The sequence below is a fragment of the Vanellus vanellus genome (assembly GCF_965231255.1).
Source record: "Vanellus vanellus genome assembly, chromosome: 22".
Taxonomy (NCBI): Eukaryota; Metazoa; Chordata; class Aves; order Charadriiformes; family Charadriidae; genus Vanellus; species Vanellus vanellus.
In genome coordinates, this window is record NC_138927.1 from 7,582,317 (window position 1) to 7,602,437 (window position 20,121).

The 20,121-nt window shown below is 39.6% G+C and overlaps 1 protein-coding gene across 3 annotated transcripts in view; it reads left to right on the plus strand.

The window, feature by feature from the left end:
- Positions 1-20,121, plus strand: part of THRAP3 (thyroid hormone receptor associated protein 3) — a 33,181-nt gene that overhangs the window by 10,881 nt on the left and 2,179 nt on the right. For 2 of the 3 annotated variants that reach the window (XM_082493988.1, XM_082493989.1), the window contains exons 3-12: positions 122-208; positions 6,892-7,053; positions 10,720-11,625; positions 13,075-13,815; positions 14,735-14,907; positions 15,359-15,470; positions 15,712-15,796; positions 18,166-18,350; positions 18,941-19,133; positions 19,776-19,925. In XM_082493988.1, coding sequence (XP_082350114.1) covers positions 6,917-7,053; positions 10,720-11,625; positions 13,075-13,815; positions 14,735-14,907; positions 15,359-15,470; positions 15,712-15,796; positions 18,166-18,350; positions 18,941-19,133; positions 19,776-19,925 — 2,682 coding nt within the window. In that variant the 5' untranslated portion in view covers positions 122-208; positions 6,892-6,916. The remainder of the gene's footprint in view (positions 1-121; positions 209-6,891; positions 7,054-10,719; positions 11,626-13,074; positions 13,816-14,734; positions 14,908-15,358; positions 15,471-15,711; positions 15,797-18,165; positions 18,351-18,940; positions 19,134-19,775; positions 19,926-20,121) is intronic. The other variant, XM_082493990.1, reaches the window with a different exon arrangement.

Here is a 20,121-nt window from a genome sequence, read left to right on the forward strand (position 1 = left end):
CATGATGAAGGTTTTGGGTCCAGCACTGGATGATAGTTTAAGGCTCCTGTTGATCATTGGTGGCAGTAGCTACAACAATGTATGTACAAAGATGCTTCAATGCATTTTCTTCTCATTTCAGGTTTGCTTCCTGATTTCATAATTGACAAAGCTTGAGACGGTGAAACCTGACTGTTGAAGGGTGCAAGGTGTGAACCTACTCAAGCAGGTAGGCACACAATAGAAAAGAAAATCTTCAAAAGTGGTAAAAGTGCCTGCCTCGGGATTTGGAATATACCTTCTTGTATCCCCTCTATGCTGGTCATACTGCAAGTTAAACTGTAGCAGTTGAATTCTTTTTTCATTGTTACTGTTGCTCTGCAAAAAGAACTATACAGGATTTCAAGAAAAAACTCTGCCTTACATCTTGGAATGTTTTGGCTTGTCTTTCCAAATAGCTGGTAAATACAAGGGTAAAATATAACAATTTTGTGACATTGTCTTGGAAGAAGTAGTACCTTTTTCTTTTTTTTTTTACGCTTTTTAAAATTATTATTATTTACACCGTGATGAATTTCGGGACAGAAGGAGTGCTTCCTTCTATATACGTTAATTGGCCAGATTATTAAATGTTGTACTGATCTAAATTGTTAAACTCCCGTATTTCCAACCTCCGCAACTCCCAATTTGTTCTTTTGCTGAAGCGTTGCACTAGTTGCAGTTAATGGCCATAAAAGTTCTCCTGAACTATTCTGAATAATTAAATTCTGAAGCTGAAGCTCGTGGAAGTGCACAGCAGTAAGAGGCTCTTGACAGTGACTTTTTCTCACTGCTGTGAAGCAGAGTTGAGCTGTTCTTTTGACTTCTGTCAGGAGAACAGGTAAAAGATTAACTTTGCTGTCACTGTGTCATGACAAAAGTTTGTCTTCTGGGCAAAGTCCATTGCGGTGGCTTTGTAGGAGCATTCTTTTCACCCCTTTGAGTGCTATGACAGATTGCTGTGTGGATTTAGAAATGGAGAAGCCAAACTTTATTTCTTGAGATAGCCTACAAATTTTAGGAAACATTTATTTTGAGAGTGAGGGGCTTCCAGGCTGTCGGTTCTCCATCTCAACATCCCCTTATTTGTCAGTAGGGCTTGTGTGAATGGGGTCACAGAATCGGTCTGGATTAAAGGTATTCTTTTAAAACAAAACATTTGTAACCTCTGTCATGACATGGATTAAGTTTAGAATGTAGATGAACAGTTCATTGTACTGGCGGGATCGGAAATTTCTACATGGGCTTTGTTGCTAAGGTAGTAATTAGTCAAACTGCACATCAACAGAAATATCCCAAGAGACATCTATGTTAATTTTTGTTCTAGTTCTTTAAGAAGTAGAAGTGGATCTCTGCAGAAAGCCATCCACAAAAGTTACTTTTAAACATCAAAGACGGTTGACTTTGGCCTTTGTCTTCATGTGGTAGATGACTTGAGTTGCCTACAATTCACAGTGTGGGTTCTATTTGCATAAGAACCTTAGAAACCAGGTTTTTATTGCTTTTTCTTTGTAGATGTTAAAGATACGCAACAGTTTTATAAAGACAAAAGTCTTGTAGTTCTTGACTAGAACTCATTCTCTACTGTGTTAGCCGCCTTTGTAAGAGTCTTCCCTTTCTGAATTGCACTGTTTGTAGTGCGGAAAAAAAAAAGTTATCTTAAAGCAGCGCAAGAACTTTTCAGAATGAAGTAGCTCGTATAAATATTACTGCAACTACATGCAGAATTGATCAGCTTGTATTGCCTTCCTTCACAAGAAACAGGTTTGAAGAGTTCCAGGTATATGCCTTTAGGATCGGGGTGGGAAATCTTTGATGCCAAGAAGGGAATATAAGTAATGTGGCAATGTTCTTTTGTGAGAGAACACATTCACTTGAGTTGCTGATTGTTGTCAGATTTTCACACCTCAAGCAAACCTTCTGCCTTTACTTTCCATAAACTGTGGAAGAAGGATTCAAAATGGTTTATTCCAGTAAGAGATGTTTGCTAGTTTGTCTTACTGTTCAATGAAGCGTTGGCTGTTGCTCATTTTCAAACGAGTCTGAACTTTACACTTTTGAGTTGGTGGTACTCACAGCATGTGGCAATCCGCAGATTTTCATGTTTTCTGATGAAATGTCCACGCTTCTTACAATAAGAATAAAAAAAATTATAATGCTTAATAATTTGCTTTGGCAGCGTACTTGCAGCAGACTAAACAGCTAGCTGTTAGATTTCTTTCAGTGACCAACTTCAGTGACTTCAGATCTGGCTTGCAGTAAACATATGAGTGAATTTAGCAAGCTGATTTGGAATGCAAATGGTTTCTTCAGACTTGGTGTGTGTTGAATTATGAGTTATGTTATATGGTGTAGTTATACAGCAGATAAACAAGATGTCAAGTGTCTATTTCCCAAAAGGGTAATACCTTACTAGAACTTTTAAACTCAGCACAGTCAGGATCAGTGGTGATGTTTTTGGATATGGGACTATACTACTTGGGAAGATCTGCTGGACAGCTTGTAACTGGGTTTTCAGAAAAGACAACCCAAAAAAAGAACAATTTTGAAAATTCCTGGCAATGTTTCCAGGAGCGCATCTCCACCAGATGTGTGCAGTCACGCTCGTCTCTGCTGGGAGGTGAGACCCCTATGAGGCAGCAGGGATCACCTGCGTCTCATTCAAGGTAGAGGTGGAGCCAGTGTCATAGGAAGGCAGTTGTGTAGTTGTAAGCAGGAAGGAAATGCAACCGCTGGCGGAGCAGCTTGCTAAAGACAAGTCTCCATAGCACTGTGTAAATGCTTCTACTGCAGTCCCTACTCAGGACCATACATGTTCTACCTTCCAGTAAAAAAAAGTGGCACCCCCCTGTGAGCTATGTGAGGCGGTGTGCATGCGTGTGCTTTGGGGGTACAGCATCGTGTTCAGTGGAAAAATCTTAAATGGTAAGGTAAGTGAGCATCCACCGCTGCTTTCACAGTTTGCCTTTACTTCATTTACTGGCATCTCTTTCTTTAAAAGCAGAGTAATCCATAGGTTGTTTTATAAGAATAGATTCTTCCGGAACAGCTTTTTTGCTTACCAGCTGAACACATTTTATCTGTGTCAGTCATTAATTCTTAGAACAACTAAATGTGTATCGCAATAAGTTTACAACTGCAGTGTTAACACAGGGGAGCTGAAATGTCTCCAATATTTAGTTTGTTTAACCTTCTGGGTGCTGATAGAGCATAGCAACTCGGTTTCTATTCTTGTAGGAGTTACCTCACATGTTAGGAATGAATCAACTTCAAAAATATTGACAAAGATAAAAAAACCTGCAAAGACAAGAGAGCTTTTGGCACACATCGCACATACCAAACCAATGTTTGGCTAGTAAGTGCTGTGGATCAAAGTAAGATACAGACTCTTAAGCAGCTCAAGGCAAGAGATAGTTTAAAAAAAAATCTATTTTGGGGCCTTCTTAGGACTTACTGAAACTTACTGCCACTTTTACTCTGCTCAGTCAGTCTAACCATATGCTTTTTCTTGGAAAATGATTTATTTTAGAAGAGCCGCAACAGAGAAGAGCTGTGGTGAAAGCTGTTTTAATGATATTAGTCTATTAAATATATCAAGCAGTACAGAGTTCAGTGTGAATAAAGGTAACTTACAGATGATAATATATTGAAGTGTAGTTCATTCTTGAACTACAGGGTTCCCATTTCATACGGACCTTTCCTGAAATTGCACAATTTATGGGATATGTTTATAATCTTCTTACAGAACATAGCTTATTGTATCAAAGCCCTTCAGGATTCAGTTGGGAACAGCTCTCTGATTCTGAGAGGCAATAGAGATAATCTTTCTATATCTCCTAGTGGTTCCTATTACCATTTGTTTTTTCTGTTTCTCTTCCATGTTTTGGTTTACTGTGCTAAACTTTTGATCGTTTTGGCCAACAGACTAGGAAATGTTGCTGTTTCAATGTATGTATTTAGCAAATTAAAAGGAAATATTTATATAAGGTCCTTTCACACATTTTTTTTTTTCCCTGAAAAATGGTCATGCATAAGAATGAACTTTGCTGCTTCAGTGGTAGTGCTTTTTTATTTTTCATCTCAGGTGTGATTTTTTTTTTTTCCTAGCAAAGCAGGAAACATTAATTTTTTTTCCTGCATACTTTCTAGTGTGGAATAACTTCCAATACTTCAGTTGAATTGATATGGCATTTTTAGTATAGTGAAAGGGAAGAACGGAAACATGTAACATGATTTTTGTAATAAAAGCCAACTTCCAATTTCTGGAAAGTACGAGCTCCCATGATGAATGACCCACTTTCTCAGCAGTTGCTCCTGTGACGGGTGTTGTGCTGTTCCTGAAAGTGCCCTGGCAGTAGCTGGAGTGTTTGGTAACCATATATGTAATTTGGCTTTGGAGTGTGGCTGAAAGTGAAGACATTGCAAGTCAGTCCATTGGAATTTGCTTAAAATGGATACAGCAGCAGAAGTACTTGATCAGTTGTGTTTATATACCTAAATGTCTTTATTTTTAATTGGTAGGTGAAAAAAAGGGTAAACTTTTACTAATATAATTCTTTTTCTGGCTCTAATTCATTAGTCGCTTTTGTGGAAGAGTTTATTGATAATTTTTATGCAGTAATCAGTTGATGCAAATTTTGTCTTTACAATCCTTTTTCTAATTCCCAGAGCAATTGTAGTTTTTTCCTCTCTTCTAGAACGTAGGCAATGAACACTGCAGAGCGTGTGTTTCACAGATGCTCAGGTTTTGGCGATTTGTTGTCAAAATGCCTCCTTGTTCATTTCATGGTTTGAGATGCTTTTTAGCCATTGAAATAAATAATTAACTTGCAGCATGTCATCTCTGGACCATCACAACAGTTATTGATGCTCAGTTTTCTTGGGGGCTCCATCATGTCATGTACTTGCCCAGTGTTTGTTTTATTCTCTCCTAGGGCAGCGGAGGCCAAGGACTTATGCTTACTTAAATAGAGCAGATTGTTAAGGAGTCTCAAAGCCACAGGCAGTTGTGGACTGCTATATAAGTTAAAAACATTGATTAGATTTTTACTATGGCTCTTGTGTATTTTGAGCTTCTGTAAGTAATGGCTGAGAGAGAAAATATTTTACTAACTCTGAGGGGACAAAATGTAATTTCTTGTAGAAATTCCTAAAGAATTCTGTTAAATGCTAAACAAATTGCTTCTGATGTTGTGAATGAAATTCAAGTGTTGTTTAAAGAGAGAAGGTTTTTTACTCAGTTTCGTCAGCTACCTGTGGAATTGCAGAGTCCAAATCTTGATGCCACCTGCTAATGCGGAATACTCAACACTCCAAATGCTTAACTCAAACTAGCACTTAGTCCCTTTTCCAGCCCACTACTGAAACCTTCAGTTTCTAGGAATGGAAATAAAGGAGACCGGGAATTTAATCTGAGGACCAAGAGTGGAGTCTCCTTCCTCCTCGCCAAGTCAGGGGCCAAAGCATTTTCCATTTAAGCTGAAGAGCTCTACTGGAACCAACAGGACTCAAAAGCTGGAGCATATTTTGCAGCATCATCAAATTTTAAATTGTAAGGAATTTTGTTTATGGCTGGATACAGTGATTAAATAGGTCAACTGTTACTACAGTTGAGGAGGACTGTAAAGGACAGAAAAGGCACTCGAGCTCCTCTGACCCGTCTGTGGTATGCTGAGTTTGCTTCCGCAGCCCTTTGTGGAAGGGGGGTCACAAAAGGGTGTTGTTGGTAGCCTGACGAGGAAAGTCTGTGAAGGTGGCTGTGGGAAGCTGCAAAACTGTGGTATGCATTTGACTCTGTTGGATATCGACAGGAAAACCTGACCAGCTGAAAGAATAACAGCGTCTTGAATTTTGTCAACATTTGTACTACCCTTCAAATGTAAACAATATGACATTCCCCCCTCTTAATAATCCTGGATATTTTTCTTTCCCTGGAGGTAAGAGGTGATGAAAATTCTTTAGAAAATCTTGCTTGTTGATACAAAGCTGATGCTTACAAGAGAACGCATCAGGCAGGGTGTAACCGAAACAGTTATGTGGTCAGACTTTATTCCCTGAAACATCTTTTAAGGGACACTCTACCTGGATACATTGCTGAAGATAGTCCAGGTAATTTGTAATTATATCTATTTTGAGTCATTTAATGCTACAGTGTAGTCTCTTCTGTCTTTAGCATTTGAATGACGCTGAATATTTGGAAGGACATCTGAATTATTTTGACTGCAACAGAACTCCTTGCTGGATGATACACACTTGTAACTGATCATAGCAACTGCGTAAACTGCACAAGCAGGCGGGACACATGTCCGGGATTTAACCTGAGCGTTCATAGTGAGGCAGATCTGTGCAAATAGAGTAATATTCATGTGTCTTCGATTGGGATTTTTGTTTGTGATTCCTTCTGAAAATGTAGAAAAGATTGGGGGGGTGTGATTTTTTGATGGTAAACCTTTCTATTTCTTCGTTGTTCTTTCAACCAGTGACAGCTGGCTGTGTTGATAGTGATGTGACTGGAATGAAATGCTTTGTCTCTTTAAAGATATTCTTGCTTAAGCTAGCAGCATGGCCTCTGCCTGTTCCTGGGTTTTGCATTAACTTGCTGCTTTCAACTGTAGCACTCAAATTTATAATTACTCTGGGTTGAAAGTCTTTTATTCTTTTTGCAGATTTCCTCCTTAGACTGAAATAAACTTTCTATTCTGAGCCCAACACCATTCATCTGTTATTAGGCAGCCACTTCAAACATTCTTATTTCCAGTCTTATCAAGCTTTATGTCACTCTGTAGTTTGTCAGGCTGCCAGGTGTTGCCTGTTCTCTCAAATCTGCCACATGACTTCATTTTTCAAATACTTTCATTAACCTGTTTCCTTCAGGTACAACTCACAGGTGCTTGCAAAGATGTCTAAAACTAACAAATCAAAATCTGGATCCCGTTCTTCCCGTTCGAGGTCTGGATCAAGATCACGCTCACGTTCCTTCTCCAAATCTCGCTCCCGTTCTCGTTCTGTCTCACGGTCAAGAAAACGCAGACTTAGGTAAGTATGTGCAGCTCTGAAGCCAAAGGGTGTAACTGTGTTTTTCCTCTCTGTTCTGTTCAGATGGTTTGTCACTTAATTCTTTTCCAGGGAAAGACTTTGATTAGATTCTAGGACAGATAGTGTCCTGTGTCTTGGGCTGTTTCCTGCCAACCGGTGCTGTTTCGAATTGTAACTTTCTCAGCATTGTCAGGAAACTTCTTTTGAGCCCTTAATCTGGTCTATGTAGCATGTTTTTTTGTGAACAATAATTTTACTTTTCTGTGCAGGTCTTTTTCCCCTAATATGAATACTAACAGATACTCTAATGTACAGTTAAATCAGAAGGTGGTTTGTTTGTATAGCTCGTTTTGTCAGGGATACAGTCCACAGTGAGGTTGTTACAGCCTTTTTAGACCGGGCCCTTAGAGAAGACCTCTGTACTTTGTTTTTCCTCAAAGGTATTAATAGAAGCCTCTGTCAAAATGCATGTGTGTTTGGGTTTTTTTTCCCCATGTTCTTCTGCAGTTCTTAATTGCTGCTGTGTGTAATGGGATAGCCTATTGTGCTTTTCCTAATGCTACCTACTCACAATTTCTGAAATCTAGTTTCCTACATTAAAGGTATTCATAGTTAATGATGATGTTTGAAATTGCTAAAGCAGGATAAAGTGCAAAAGAATCATAGCTCTTTATCCTGAACTGAGACTATTTTGAGATTTTGCTTTTGATCAGACATTTGCTTTACTGCTGTGAGAGAGTTTAAGTGTGTGTTCTCCAGAGTGGGGAAGAACAGTTGGGAAGGTCCATAGCAAAACATGCTCCTTTGTTTTGTTAAACATCTTTGACTTTTTTTAAGCTTCTAATGTAATTGATCCCAGACTGGAGGGGCCTCTGCAGATGTTGCGTGCATTCCCCCTCTTTCTAAAAATTAATTCAAATTAGTTTTAATGTCAGTTTAAGATACTGCTATGAAAGGTGGAGGCAGTTTTTGTTGCTTCCCTGCCCCTCCCCTAAACATGCAGGAGTCAGTTAACAGAAATGATAGTTCTGGATGGATAAAGTAGATAAAGTTAATTTCACTGCAGTTAATTTTGAGAAGTCATTAATGTACATAACAGTTGTTCTTACCTCCCTAAATTGATTCTGATCGGGCCAGTTAAAGGCTTCTCTCTTCCCTGGATATCAGGATATCTGTGTTTTTCTTTTCTTTTGGCTGAGCATTTTGTATCTGGCAAAGGCATTCCAGTTGGACTGGTGTAATGATGTTCAGCTGCTTTTTCACTAATCTTAAATTAATAACACATATTCTGAAAAATCATTAGACTGTAAACACATACAACTGTTAACAATTAAAGAGATTTTTAAAATGCAGAGGCTCTAATAAATGTACAGCTGGAGAGAGAAGGACATGACAAAACTAAATTAGAGGCGGAGACTTGAGTCAAGCAGAGTTCTTTGCAGAACGAAGCTGGAATGCTGGAAGATACGTGGTCATTTGGGAATATCTGCCTGGCTATGAAGGAACTTTGACAGTTGAAAACAAAGGCATCCTGTGCAAACATGATCGTTTCCTCTGCACTGCTGCTGAATCTACTTGTGCTTTGTAAATAACTCCTTTAAAAAAAAAAAATCAAAATGGATGGGGTTAGTACAGACAAGTCATCTTGTATGGCGTTAGGATATTCTCTGAGGTAGGTCTTGTGGTATCTTGGTATAAAAATCCATTATTGTGTACTTCAGCATACAGCACAAAAATTTGTTTATTCTTCACTTAAAAGATTTACTGTTTGTTCTGTCTTGTATTGCCATGTTGGAGTCTGCCTAATATTGCTTTCTTGCTTTCTTTTTGACTTCATTTTTAATTTTTACCTGTTGTAAAATGGTAGGTGCTTTAGAACTGGAGCAGTGTGTGTTAACTGGCTAGCTACAGGGGCTGGCAGAGTTGTGAGAATTATTACTTGTGTTTCTTTTACATAATATTTACTATATTTTTCTAAAAAGATTTCTTGTAAATAATCTCTGCGACTTTTGGAGTGAAATTTTCCTGCTGCAAGGCTCTCTAAAATGATAGAGCAGATTTTGGAAGCAGTGTGCAACAGGTCCCTTGCTGGTAATTGATTACAAATGCAGCGGTTGTCTGAAAATGGGAGCATATGTGTTCCTAATGCTTTTAACTAGGGCTCACTGTAGCTGGTTCTTGCTCTCTGCGTCTGCTTTTCCTTCTCGTCGTTGTTATTCGAATGAGGAAGTCTCTCAGATAAGTTGCGTAGGTTTTTTTCGTTGTTTGAAGTGAAGTATGAAGCATATGTTAAAACTATCATTGAACTGTTTGCTAGCAATGACTACAGTATGAATAAACAGCTTCCTGTTGAACTGTAATGTATTTGGTAGGCAGTAAAAATAAAAACAGAACTAAAATTCGTCTCTGACTGCATGCATGTATGCTAATCTTGTAGGAATTCTAATGACAGCTTTGTATTCCCTTACATTTAGGGGTTTGGGGTGTGAGCGGAGAGGGGGCAGCAGCAAGTTGTGTATTGCCAGTCTGTAGTAGTACATGTCTATTGGTGTATGACCAGTGAGTGTTTTAGAGATGGATCTCTCTTAATGTAAGAAGAGACTGTGGAAATGGTTTCAGTGAACATTATTTACTAAAATTCCTTTTGGAAAAATCTCTTTTCTATTTAAACTTACTCATTGGACGCTTTCTCTGTTTTACTAATGCCAAGTTGCTAAAATCTCAGACTTCCAGCAGAAGTTTGTGTTTTTCTAACAGCTGTGAAATACTTACTGTAAAGCTGGCATTTAACCCTGAGCTACAGTGGGGCTTTTAAACGGTTACAAAACTGCAGCTGCAAAAATTTAGTGGAAGAGTCTACTGGAACAATTAGCCCTTAATGTTTTGCCACTTAAATCTGTTTGTCTCGGGTTCAGTTCTGTCCTTTATGGATGTTCTTGCATGGCGTGGAGACCAGCAGAGGGACACTGAACAGTGCCATCTCGTGGCGTCAGGCTGGAGAGTGAGCGCATCCCTCTGCTCCTGCCTGTTTGACGGAGCTCCAGCTTCTGAATTGTGGCAAGGGGGACACCTTTTGAAACTTAAAACTATATAGCAGTGTGCCGTTTGCTCCAGTACAGCCCCTCTCATGTTGAGATGTAGCAATTTATTTAAGTCACCTGGCAGAGAAGTGGGTTTTCATCTTGATTATCAGACTTTCAGAAGCACATGAGATAACTGAGGGACACAACAGGAAGATTTTGGATCTGTTCCAGTAATGGTAGGGTGACATGCATAAAGAAATACTTCGTGGAGGAGATCTAAGATGATGTATAACCTTGACCTTGAGTTGTAAAGGGCTGGAAGCTTGAGATATGTCACTTTTTCTGAAGCTGAGTAGCAGCCACATTCATCCTATAAGAATGAAGAGCAACGCATACTCCTCTTGGTCTCTGCGGTGATTGTGAAGTCAAATATTTGTTTGGCAATATCACAGATACAAGTTATTTCCATTGCAATTTATTGAGGGCAAAGTGTAATACCTCAATTGGATGAGGGGTAACCAGAAAAATTACTTTTAAAAGCTTAGAAATGAATTTTCAAATTCTTTTCTATAAGCCTTTGAATAAAAAGTTGTGACAGAAGCATAATTTTTAAAACATTTGTGTAATTTTTTTCTTTTATCAGTTCTAGGTCCCGTTCGAGATCATATTCTCCATCTCATAACAGAGAAAGGAACCATCCGAGAGTCTATCAGAACCGGGATTTCAGAGGTCATAATAGAGGATACAGGAGACCGTATTATTTTCGTGGCCGAAATAGGGGGTTTTATCCATGGGGCCAGTATAACCGAGGAGGATATGGGAATTACAGGTCAAACTGGCAAAATTATCGCCAAGCGTATAGCCCTCGTAGAGGGAGGTCACGCTCTCGTTCACCCAAGAGAAGATCTCCTTCACCAAGGTCTAGAAGTCATTCTAGAAATTCTGATAAGTCATCTTCTGATCGGTCAAGGAGGTCTTCCTCTTCCCGGTCTTCCTCAAATCATAGCCGAGTTGAGTCTTCCAAGCGTAAATCTGGAAAGGAGAAAAAGTCATCTTCCAAGGATGCCCGGGCATCTCAGGCTGCAGGAGATAATCAAGGTGATGAGTCTAAGGAGCAGCCATTTTCAGGAGCAGTGGCTCAAGACGTCAAGGCGTCGGAGGGATCAAAACCATGGCAAGATGTGTCAACCTATGGTACAAGTTCAACGTCAAGAACTTCCGTGTCTGAACTTAGCCCAAGGGAACGCAGTCCTGCATTAAAAAGCCCTCTGCAGTCAGTTGTGGTGAGGCGTCGTTCTCCTCGGCCAAGTCCACTGCAGAAGTCGAGCCCTCCACTGTCCAGCCCATCACAGATGAGCTCTGCTTTACAAAGCAGCAGCACCTCCTTTCAGGCAGGTGCTCATCAGAGTCCATTTGACCATGGCTCGGCAAGTTTGAGCCCAACAAGGAAGAGCCCTGTGTGCAAAAGTCCAACACCAATCGGTTCAATTTACAGTACATCTCAGAAGGAGGAAAGCACAGCTCCTGGAGGAGGAGCCTTCTCAAAAAGGCAAGTGATGCATTTCGCTGTGCTGCAGTATTTTTTGACGAGCTAGCTTGCATGTGTAGGTGCCCTCCATGAGCGCTGAGAGGGTTCTTGGTGTGTGTGCAGGCTCCAGCTGGAAAGAGGCCCCAGTGTGCGCAGTGTGCCATGCTAGCAGGCTGCCAGCTGTTTGGACCTGGTGCTGTCTAAATTGTAGAACAAAATACAGACCTGGCCCTGTGTTGTAGGAAGTTGGAGTTAATTTTCTGACTTGGATAATTCTAAAGATTGTGTAGGTTCCCTGCAAAAAAGAATGTGAACGCTTGAAGTGAAGATGTGCCTGGTGAGATTTCCTAGCAACCTAACAGTGCATGCTGGAAACTTGCATTTCTAAGTTATTTGCTTTTCAGTTAAAGACTTTTTTTTTAGTATTGCATTCTTGAATTGCATTCGATACTATAAATTAGCAAAACTTAATTCTGACTGCATTTCCTGCTGCCAGCAGCCTAAGGCAGATGTAGTGGCAGTGCTTGTGCCTGTGTATGGGGGTAGCGTGAGAAACCAAGATTATCACTAGAACGAAGACATCCTTCTGTACAGAAGGCATCAACTTCCTTTGTTTCTGTTTGCTTGGTTAGTCCACTGCAGGTTCGTGCCTGAAGGTGACACTTTGTCTTAAGAGATAAGGTAGCATTCACAAGCACTTGTAATTCTCCTCATGATTTTTAAAGTTATTTTGGGCTGATTCTATATCAAGGATGTCTGAAATTTAAAAAAGGGGGGAAAAGAAAGCTGTAACTCTTGGGCTTTTCAAAGCACTGAACTAATGTCCTTGGGCTTTACTGCTCTTTCCTCAAAGCTAGGGATTTGCTTAATGAATGCTTTAAAACATAGTTCTGATGCTTTAAACTAGCTTATGATAAATTGTTGTTCTCACTAGAAGTGTTTTTGCTTCTCCCAGCAAAATAAATATTCTCCTCTGTTAACCTTTTTGCTTTTATTTGTATTTACAGTCTGTCATGAAATATTTAGCTTACCTATGAAACTTGCACCCCAAATTTGAAGTAGCTTTTGAGGCTTTTATTTCCAGTGTGTTGTTTAAAGCAGAACAGCCCAGTTTGAAAGTTTTGATGTGTTGTTCTCCTGAACCAGGTTTGTAAGTAAATAAAGCGATTGGGTAAGATATTACTATTTTCCTCAAAATGAATCTGTGGGTAAGTTGTTTTTTATTTGTTCTTAAGCCGCGTTTCATCAGTTCTGCATATCCATGTTCTTCTACATTTGCTGAATCTATCAAGAACTAAAAGTGTAAATCCAGCTGAGGAGTCTGCTTTACATTTTAACTATTTTAGGGCCTAGAGACAACTTTCTGTACATGCATAGCTTGGTGTTCTCTAAAATTTGACTATTTTCAACTAAAGTATTGACCTCTGCTTTTTAATAAGAGAACTACTGTAATGTCTGTTTTATGAACAGGTATCTGGAAGAGCAGAAGACTGAGAATGGGAAGGACAAAGAACAGAAAGTAACAAATGTTGAAAAAGAAAAAAATAAAGAAAAAGGGAATTTCTCTGAGTTGGGATCAACAGATGGAAAGGCAAAATCTGACTCCTATGCATCCAAAGCTGACTCTGAGAAGGGATACCGCGGCAGCCAGTCACCCAAGCGCTACAAGTTCCGGGATGACTTTGACAAGCTAAAGGTCCCGGAGTTCCACAAGGAAAGTCATTATGGAAAAGAGGAGACAGATGAGCAGGAAAAGAAAGACAAGGCAAAGGGCCGAAAAGATTCGGAATTCGATGATGAGCCTAAATTTATGTCTAAAGTCGTAGCAACTTCAAGTAAAAGTCAAGAAGAGGATAGGTCAGGAAAATGGGAAGGTGTGGTGTTCTTGCCACCTGGAAAAGAGAAACAAAGGAAACCTGATGAAATGGAGGAGGAAAGCTATTCTGAAAGATCAAAAAAAGAAGAGAGACCAGCGTCCAAGAGAGCTGAACCAGGTCACAGGGGCTTTGTTCCTGAAAAGAATTTTAGAGTGACCACTTACAAATCAAGCCAGGAAAAAAGTTCTTCGCCCCCACCAAGGAAGACTTCTGAGGTAAAGGAGAAACCAGGCACCAAAGGAGAGGGGCTAGCTCCTGGCAAATCCTCCTTTTCCATTACTCGTGAGGCCCAGGTCAATATACGAATGGATTCCTTTGATGAAGATCTTGCACGGTAAGTCTTTGCTATTTTTTCAGAAGTCTAAATAATGATTTTTTGCCTGTTTCTCTTCTGGAGATCCTCATATGCTTGCCAAGTGTGAGGAAGGCGAAATAATATTGCATCACAATTTGCATTTTTTGGAGATAGGGATTACATTTTTCCTGGCATTACAGTACTTGTGTGACCTTTTTTTTTGTGGTGGGAGGTTAGAGTGGTTTCCAGTTTGAAGATGGTGAAATTATAGCATTTTAACTTTTCCTAATCTTTTCTATGACTAGATGTAAGATTAGTTCAGAATGTAAATGCTTCTGCATCAGGTTCCACACTACACCAAGGTCTGGAAAGAGTTAGGTACTCAATGTCTTCTTGCTGATAGAAGCTTAGTGGGACGGTACAGGTACAGTGCTGCTTAAATGACATCTGATTCTCTGGAGTGTGTTTAACTACTCTTATTCTCAACATAGCATTACTGAAACTCCAGGAAGCTCTGAGAGCCTCTTCAGCATTGCTTCAAGAAATCTTAAGACAGTAAAAAGTTATTCCAGAAAATATATTTGTAGAGCCAGTAAGTATTAATACGCTCTGTGGGATGTTAGAGGTTAATCTAGAATTTAGGAACAGTAGCAAAAGATCACAGCCAGCTAGTGCTGTAAGAACGGGCTTGTGTTTCACAGAGTTTCAGGGTTTAATACCTGCACAGCCCTCCAAATACAGAATAACAAGTGACCGGAGTTATTACAGTAACCTAGACCAGGGTGTTTAAGGTATGCTTAAATAAGTGTCCTGCTCATGCTATTGAATGTTCTTAGGTGTCTTCATAATACTGCATTAAAAAAAAAAAATCAGTCAGCTTCCAGCTTCTGAAACAATCATTTTAAACTGCTTCCCTTTACCGTGTTCTTCTATTTCATGTGGTCTCTTCTTTTTCTAGTCCAAGTGGCATATTGGCTCAGGAACGCAAGCTGTGTCGTGACCTTGTGCACAGCAACAAAAAAGAGCAAGAATTTCGTTCAATTTTCCATCATATTCAGTCTGCTCAGTCTCAGCGAAGTCCTTCTGAACTGTTTGCTCAACATATAGTGACTATAGTCCATCATGTAAGAGGTGGGTCAGAAGTCCGTGTATCCTCAGATGAAGGTTCACTCCTCCCTTGCCCAAATAAGTGGGTTTCATGCACTCTAGTTAACGCTGGAAGAGTTGTTTTCCAACAGATGTGCCATAGATGAGAATAGCAGCCTGATCATGAGTCGTCTTTACTTATTTACATAACTTTTCTTCTGGAAAGGCAGAAAAGGCATTCTTGTTTTCACCTGAGCAATGTTCAGAGAGGCTGTGGCTTAGAGTTTGTGTATTCTAGTGAATTTGTGACTTGCTTGAACAAATTGTTAATTTCAAGATTGAAATTGAAATTTGTCAGCAGCATTAGTTAGAGCTCGTCACCAGTGTGCTTCACATGTCCTGCATCTGAATTTGATGAAGCTGTAGGACTGGTGTGCTTTGTCTTTTTACAAAAATGGTATTAATATTTTGGCATTGTTTACTCAAACCCCAACAGAGCATCACTTTGGGTCTTCAGGAATGACACTGAATGAACGCTTTACCAAATATCTAAAGAAAGGAATGGAGCAAGATGCAGCTAAAAACAAAAAGAGCCCTGAAATCCACAGGTTGGTGCCATTAGACGCTGTCTTAATGTTTCAGGGGTATTTCAGGTTTTCTTCTCTTAAACTCTGGAATCATTCCAGAGTAATTCAAGTATATACCTAGCTTCAGCAAAAAAACCCAGAATAATATGGAGAGTTTTAAGTACCTTTGTAAATATAGGTCTGCTTCAAATGACATTTGATCTAAAAACTTCAGATTCTTCTTATAAGCAAGGTTATATCTGTGTACTTTCTTTACTTTTAGGAGGATAGATATATCTCCCAGTACTTTTAGAAAACATGGATTCTCTCAAGAGGAAACGAAAAGTTCCAGAGATCCTGGCTTCAAGGTGAACTGTTACTCTGATTAGTTTAATTCAACAAAATGAGTGCATTGGGCATGAACTTAACAGTGATGTTTTTGTTTAAATTACTCTCTACTTAAGTTTGTGTTTTTCTTTTAAGGATGGGCATAATTCTAAAAATGAACTACAAAGGGTTAATTTTTATTAAAAATGTATCAACAACCTTTGTGAAGTGGTTAGACTATGGTAAATGACCCCAAAGTCAATTGAGGTGAGCTTGAGAAAAAAGAGAGGATTTTTGGAACAAGTGCCCATGATGAGAGAAGAGACTTTTTGTGATATTTTTCTGCTTGTAAGTATTATTAAATCAATTGTATACATGCGATATTTCCAACCATGTTTTCAAAAAGACATGCATGTCAAAAAGAGGAAAGTAAAACTAAATACTTATCTAAACCAAATACACTATTAAGCAGATTATAAATTTTGTTCTAACAACTTACTGTACCATTTCTGTAGATTGCTGTTACTTTAACATTCAGCACTTGTTTTAGTAGATCCAGACCATTTGGAATTTAGTGTATTAGCCTTTCTGAGTAGATGAATGTTAAGCCATTGCAGTCGCTGTAAACAATCGTAAAAATGGCTTAACTTAAAATGTTTGGAATTTTAACCTTTGTTTATTCACCTTCATACATATTTACGTTGAACGTTGAAGAGATTTTAAACAGTCCTGCTGAAACCTTACTTGTTTCATATTTGTTTTCGATTTTTTCCAAACACACTTGTGGCTTGACATGGACGATGGTGAGATGGATATGATGGGCCTGAACTCTGAGCATCAGCTTGGCAGAGTGTGTTATAAACGTGGTTTCCAAACAGCTCGCCAGCCTTCCGTGAAACAGACGTGCCCTCACAAACCCAAATAGGTGTTTGCTGTACCACATAAGGGAGCTGCTGCTGATTTTGTCACTTATCTGTCATCCATCGTGTTGGGAGCAGTTTTATTCTCAGAGTAGAAATTAAAGCTCTTTGCCTGGGGAAAGTAGAAGAGCAAAATACCAAAACAAAACGCCTGCTCTTACTCCTGCGTTATTTGACATATTTATTTAAACAAAAAAGTGTTTAGAAACTCATGTAAGTAAAAAATTTAATAGCTAGAGAATTACTAATCCTTTTGTATTTATTTAATTCAAGACAATTAATATGATGTATGTTGCATATCAGTCCCAAGATTAGTATTGTGTAAATAAAGTAGGAATTGCTGAGCACAGCCGTGGAGGCTGTATGTTGTTGCTAGCAGCATGGTGTAGAGCCTTCCCGCAGACGTACTGCTACGCAGTTACATGTTTGTCAGAACCACAGCCACTGTCAATTTGCTGCTCCTGTATGTGCAGTCAGCAGAATCTTATCCAGATACCACTGGTCTTAAAGTATGTGCAGGTAACACAACTTCTCATTTTCCAAAGAAATTATCTTAATCCATTATTTAAGTAGAAATTTAAATAGAACTCAAAGCAAGCAGTACCAGATTTTTTTTAAATTAACAATGTAAGAAAAAATAAAAGCTAGTTGCTGAGTGTTTTTCGTACAGCTGGTTGGGGTTTGCTTTGTGAAACACCAGAGTCAGTTTGCATTAGTAGACTTGCTAGGATTGTGTGGAGAAACGCGTACTTCCGTCTGCGGTGACTCCTTGGCATCTTTCACATGGTGCCTTCCAGTTGAGAGGAGGAAGGAGAGCTAGAGGTGCTGTCTGCCACGGAGTAACTCTTCTTGGCAGCCGTATTAAAGGCTCCGCATCAGTGGGATGTTGGCATTCTCCCACGTGTGCTTGGTTGCTGCATTTCAGTGGCCTCCATCTCTTACTGCTTTGATCAGTGACCACTGTCTTGGGTATCTCCAAGCAACAAACAACTTTTGCTTCTCCTTAAGTACTGTTTCCAGACCTGGTGATTAAAATTCCTTCCACCCTGCTAGATGATGTCTGTCAGCAGGATAGCGAGCATGCTGCTGTTCAGTAACAAACGTCCACGGGCTGTTAGACATTTTTGACATGCTGTAGTTCTGATACATAAGCAGTTGGATTGGATTTCCAAGTTCTCATCTCTCACTGGCTGTGGTGTACAATAAGTGTCAGCTTCTGTGTTACTCCCTCCCCTATTACCAGGCTATTTATTCTAATGCTGTTTAAAAGAGGAGAATAAAAGTAAAAAAGCAGTAGGAAAATTTAATTCTGACAAATAAAACCATATTTTAATAGTGGATTATTTTACATCTGTAAATGGATTATTGATTAGTATTCAGATAAAATCCTGTTCTCCAGAAGTCTGTGCAGTCAATAGCAAAGTAATGGTGCTGAACTAGTGCACCCTAAACCTTTGTGATAAACTCTCCCCCCTTCCCTGCATTTGTAGGCTGAAGGGAAATATAAGGACGACCCTGTTGACCTGCGCCTTGATATTGAACGCCGTAAAAAACATAAGGAAAGAGATCTTAAACGCGATAAATCCAGAGAATCGGTGGACTCAAGAGATTCAAGTCACTCAAGGGAAAGATCAACTGAGAAAACAGAGAAAAGTCACAAAGGCTCAAAGAAAAAGTATGTAGGAGACCTAATACCCATTTCCTTCTGCCTTTCATGTTTCTGCTATTAAGGTTGGAGAGAACGTCGTGTACACACAGTTGTACACCTTTTGACATAAACTCCAGTGGCATAAATTATTCCTCTGCGTGTCTTCTTGATATCATTATATTTATCTGAAACAATAAATAATTGTTAAAGGTAAATGAGAAGGCTCCATGTGTCAGAATGGGTGAGTCACTTTTCCTTCTTGTTCCTGTTGTGTTCTAGAGAAGACCCATGTTTAAATGACTTTGCTTTAATGTCAATTTAAAATCCTTTTCTATTAGATTAATTTACTATTTGAATAAAACTCTGTAGATGCATGCTTATCTCATAGAAAGAAGCAACAAGTTCTTTCTGGCAAAGATGTGGGACCTGTGTTAGATCTGTGTGTTGTACCCCCAATCCTGAGCTCTAACTATGGCTTTTCCGTTTCCTAGTAGGAAAAGGAGAGCATTGCATTGATAGGGGAGTGATAAAGAAACGATTCTGTAGTAAACAAGTTACAACTGTGTTATTAACCATGTTGGTGTCCCTCTCACCTCTGTTTCCTGTCACTGGAACAGGAAACACCGAAGGGTGCGTGAGAGATCCAGATCCAGTTCGTCATCTTCGCGGTCCTCTCATTCAGTCAAAGCAGAGGAGTATCCTGAGGAGACTGAGGAGAGGGAGGAAAGCACCACAGGCTTTGACAAGTCCCGACTTGGGACTAAAGAATTCACTGGTCCAAATGAGAGAGGAAGAGCTAGAGGGACCTTTGTAAGTGTTCTCCACCTGCCCTGCCCCAAGTATCAATTCCCAAAGCGGTCAAAAAGTGGGCATTGTGTATTGCTCTTTTGCTCTTTCACAGTAAAAGCATATCATCAAGGAAGAACCTCAAAGACATTATCTGGTTCAGAATATGATCGTTCCAGGTCTGGAGCACAGACCAGGGTGATGAGAAAATAGTCTGGGCGGTTAAACTCAAGATGTGTGGAGCAGAATCAAGCCTGGAAGCTTTTGTGTATTAGCAATTGCTGAGCAACCCTGATGGGCAGCATGAAGTGCATCGCTCAGTTTGGGTTAGGCTCCCAAAGTGATTCATCTGGTCGTGACCACACTTACTGTTTGTAATTCTTATGCCTTAGCTACATAGATGTCTTGTGCATATCGTATTGGTCAGATGCTTTCTCTTGGGTGCTCTGGAAACGCCTCTACAGCTTTATAGAAACTGTGATGCACTGTATGATCAGATGAGCTAGAAAACCCTAAAATGTACTCTTATTTTTGTGATAGGTTAAAGGTGTTCTTGGACAGTTGGAGAAGTGATGATGTATCTCTCGGTAGCCCTGGAAGCTGTCTGGGTGGGAGGGCACTGCCACCACAACCACTTTATTTTTCTTCCACGTTTTGCTGTTGCAGCAGTTCAGAGCAAGAGGGAGAGGATGGGGCAGAGGCAACTTTTCAGGCAACAATAACAGCAACAGCGGTGGCAACAACGACTTCCAGAAGCGAACCAGAGAAGAGGAGTGGGATCCCGAATACACACCTAAGAGCAAGAAGTACTACTTGGTATGTGTCTGAAGTACTGAAACGTGAATATCCGCTTCAGGTTTATCTGGTCTTAAATGCTTTAGTTTAATGACAGCTGGCGCTTTTACCTGAATCTAATCCACCAGGTTAAGGCTTCATGTGATACTTCTTCACAAGAAGCTTCTGCCTCATGGCTAAAGAGGACTTGTTTCTGTTCATTGTTGAGTGGCATGTC